The sequence below is a fragment of the Rutidosis leptorrhynchoides genome, chromosome 5 (genome assembly GCF_046630445.1).
Source record: "Rutidosis leptorrhynchoides isolate AG116_Rl617_1_P2 chromosome 5, CSIRO_AGI_Rlap_v1, whole genome shotgun sequence".
Taxonomy (NCBI): domain Eukaryota; kingdom Viridiplantae; phylum Streptophyta; class Magnoliopsida; order Asterales; family Asteraceae; genus Rutidosis; species Rutidosis leptorrhynchoides.
The window spans coordinates 81,708,113-81,712,208 of record NC_092337.1 but is presented as its reverse complement, the minus strand read 5'-3'; the positions used below and the strand labels follow the sequence as shown (position 1 = coordinate 81,712,208).

Genomic DNA, 4,096 nt, shown 5'->3' with positions numbered 1-4,096 from the left:
AAAGAGTGGTCTAACACAAAAATTCATTTCCATTTTATTTTTTTTGTAAAGAAGACAGAAAAATACAAAAAGTTTAGGGTCTAAAATGGTATTAGCAACAAATTATAGGGATAGTTTTCGTAAATATGTCTTTTATACTGTATATAAAAAGAAACACAGTGATCTAGTGGCGCATTAGGGTTTGTATTTTTCACTGATTTTGTTGAACAAAAATGGCGAATTTGAAGGCTGATTCCCCTCTCTCTCGTCGCATCGTCCTCTCTTTTCTCGATTTTCTGAATTCTGGTTTTTCACTATCCTCCATCATCTATAATACTCTGTTCTTTTCTTTTTTATGTATAATTTTAGTTCAACTTTATCATCTAGGGTTTGAAATTATATCTAATAATCGTTAGCAGCTTAATATTCTCTGTTAGTTTAATGATAGCCGTTGATCGTTTCACTTTAATTGTGCATTTAAAGGAACTAGTAAAATTAGGGTTTATTATGATAACTGAAACATACATACATTTTATTTGAGATTGTACAAATGATTGTTATTAGGTTTAGTATCTTCTGCTAGATTGATGATAGCTGCTGATCATTTCATGTTAAGTTTGAAATTAGGGAAAATAGTGAATTTAGGGCTTTTATGAGAAGTTAAACATACATTTTTGCTTAAATCTTTGTATGCTAACAGTTCCTACATAATTTGTTTTTCAGTTGAATTTACTTCTGATTGTGATCTTGAAAGTCTTGAAGTTGCAGAAGACTGCTTATTAGAGGTTTTTAAGATTGATTCTTCATCGTCTACTTCCAGCGTGCCAAAATCTGATTCTCTGGTCCATATATTCAGTTCACAACCAGGACCGGATAACGGGATTAAATCAGATTCGGTTAATGATCCGGTTTATTCCAAAACTCCCGATGCATCACAAACTCTGGTTGTAATATCCTGTCTTCTTCCTATGATTTTTTATTTTATCAATTTTTGTTTTTATATATATTTTCCGGTTATGATGGCTGTTCAATATGCTTTTTCTGATGATTTACATCTTATGTAGGGTGTAACTGACAAACAGGATAATGATACCATCGGTAAGTTTTGATAACATCATTAGTTGCACATAAATATCATCTTTTTATGATTTGTATATATTTAAGTATGAGTTTACGAATCTTTGATGATTGACAGGGGTGAGTGAGGATGAACTTTTTGCTCAATTTTATGATGCTCAAGAAAAGGCTGGTTTATTTGATATGTATACACCGGATGAAGCTAATTATAGGGCATGCGGGTTGTTCAACTGTGCTTTAGAGGTATGCTATTAACTATTAACTTCTAATATTTTTTTTTTTCCGTGTAAATTACATCATACTTGTAATTATATCGTCTTATGTGTTTGCAACAAACTTAGATTTGCCAATTTTGAATGGTCTTATTCTTTGAGTGAAAACATTAATACGTTTTTACGTATTAATATTAATATTAATTTAAATTTTGTTAAGAGGAACTCTGTGTGTCTATATTTTCGTGGATATGTTTCTTGAATTGTGGCTTAAATGGCTATCATCAAATCATAAGGGTTTTTTTTTTAAATCATATTTCACACACAATAGTTCATTTTTTTCTACATTGTTCCCAAATTGTTATTTTTATCATAGTTTTTTGTCAAACCTGAACTTTAAGAAGTTTTGGCGCTTTGCCTATTGAGCTAAATATTCTTATCGCTTAAAAATTAAATGTTGAACCAGTTATATAAATAGATATATTTTTCATTTTAATGGAACTTATTTTGCCGTCTCATACTAGTTTTGAAGCTTGAAGGTGTCATATAATTTCTGTAAGTAAAAGATAGATCCGTACTCTGAAAAATTAAATGGCTACTTATAGTTTAATTCTGAACCATACACCCTAAACACATTATCGTTTGAAGATGCTCCGTTTTGTCAAAACATTAAAGTTTAACTGTTTAATATAAATCTTGAAAAAACTAAATAAAAAAAAAAAATTGTATTACAGTTCTCCAGAATTGTGTCGATATTTCATACTTGATGCTTATATTTAATGACGAGAGTCCTGAAAGGATTCTATTCTACTTATATACCTTATAATCTGATTATAAAGATTTTTTTAAAATTACTGTTGTTTCACTTATATCATTCGTGCGTGCTTTAAGGATATGGAAGAATATGGAGTTGAAGTGTTGAATCTTAAAAATCTAGCTGATATCTTCAAGCTAAAAGGTAATAATTTTCGTGGGTTGAAAAGTTATATGACACTAAATATATTATTTATTATATGTTTATTTATTACTGTGTTTATTACTATTAATTTAAAAAAAGATGGTTAAGTAGAAATGTAAATAGTATCATAGTGTACTACTACTGCGTTCACTTAGGTACTTTGTTTTCATGCATGCAGGTAATGATGCTATGCTATTTAAGTGGTACCCGGATGCAATTTTTCTTTACACTATTGCTATTGCACTTTGTGTTGATAATGCTATCTATTATTGCAACAGGTATCTTATTTATTACCCAAATAGTTACAGTTTTTTTCCTGTTTAACTAAAAGTACATCATCATCATCTAAAGTACTTCTTTTTGTAAATGGGTACTTTTACATTTACAGAGCAGCTGCTTATACTCATGACAAAAAGTATTCCGAAGCAATTAGCGACTGTGAAACGGCAATTGAAATCAATCCGTCCTACAGCAAAGCTTATAGCCGTCTAGGTTATGTTTATTTTGTTCAAGGAAATTACAGTGACGCCATCAATAAAGGCTATAAGAAAGGTTTGAACTTGTTATATTATTACATACTGTAACATCAAAATATGAATTATTATTCTTTTAATCTATTAATGGAGCTTTTTTTTGTAACTGGGAATTATTATTATTTTGTGAAGGTTGTTAAACGGTCGTATATATTAATTATAATTATTCTGGTTTTCATGTATGCAGCCTTGCAATTGGATCCAGAGAATGAATCTGTGAAAGAAAATATCCAGGTTAGTAAGCACATCCTTCGGTTTGATTAATTTAATTAGTTATCATATAGTTCTCTTTTTGCGTATGTAATATATTCGGGCTTTTTTTTTCATACTTGTAGTTAGCTGAACAGAAACTCGTGGAACAACGAGAAAGAGATAGCGATAGTCGCTCTTCTTCTTCTTCTTCTTCTTCTTCTTCTTCTTCTTCTGATGATGATACTGAGAACTATCCTCAGTTCGATCTTAACGATGCAATGGTATTAATGGTTACTCTTTTTTCTATGATTTTTTCATTTTTGTTTTGTATATGTAATTTTCGGGTGATGTATTCAATGTGCTTTTTCTGATGATTTACTTCAAATGCAGACTGACTCTGACCGACAACTTATGAATATATTTAATGAGTATAATCGTCGAAATCACGCCATCATTGGTAAGTTTTCATTCTTGTATTATATATCATCTTCCTACGTATAAAAGTATGAACATGTGTCAGGAATAATCTTTTTTGATGATTGATAGGGATGAGTGAGGATGAACAATCTAGTGAGGATGAACAATCTAGTGAGTCATTTGGTGCCCTAGATGCTATCGATTGACCTGTAGACGCGGCTGCCTTTGAAGTTTTGAGATCTGTATTTGGTGGTGATGGTAATCATGTTGGGCAGCAAACGAACAACAGTTTTTATGTGCAATTTTATTTTACTGGTAATAGAAATAACTGTCATATAATTACTTCTGATTATGAATTATACTCCAAGTACTCTGTAGTCAAAGGGTTGATGCTGTGGTATGTAGTTTTGTATATTTACTGGCTACTTATTACAGACTAATATGGTTCATAAATCCGTATAATGGGTGTTTTGGGTAAGATTAAGCTGTGTAGCATATTTACAGAACTTTATTCAAACACATTCTGACTGCTTAATAGTTGCAACATAATGCAATAAGCTATTAAGCATCCTTAAACAGCTATATAAACACCTCCCCTAAAATAGGGTAGATATTAGTGTAACGATTGTGTGCAGGCTGTTACAATCCTGGCTAAACTGTCGAGAGTAATTTTCTCAGCCCTGTCTAACGATTAGTTGCTAAATTGTCCTATGTTACAATCCTGGCTA

The 4,096-nt window shown here is 30.9% G+C and overlaps 1 protein-coding gene and 1 long non-coding RNA gene across 2 annotated transcripts; both read left to right on the top strand.

Annotated features, from left to right (window-relative positions):
• Nucleotides 1-212: 212 nt before the first annotated feature.
• On the top strand, nt 213-3,023 carry LOC139848787 (uncharacterized). The gene is made up of 8 exons (XM_071838482.1): nt 213-285; nt 703-923; nt 1,044-1,077; nt 1,175-1,299; nt 2,160-2,226; nt 2,405-2,504; nt 2,615-2,778; nt 2,947-3,023. The coding sequence occupies exons 1-8, from the start codon at nt 213-215 to the stop codon at nt 3,021-3,023; spliced, it is 861 nt and encodes a 286-aa protein (XP_071694583.1).
• A 146-nt stretch (nt 3,024-3,169) lies between these two features.
• On the top strand, nt 3,170-3,837 carry LOC139849090 (uncharacterized). Its single transcript, XR_011759954.1, has 3 exons — nt 3,170-3,232; nt 3,342-3,408; nt 3,498-3,837. It is a non-coding gene; the product is annotated as an uncharacterized lncRNA (long non-coding RNA).
• Nucleotides 3,838-4,096: the final 259 nt, after the last annotated feature.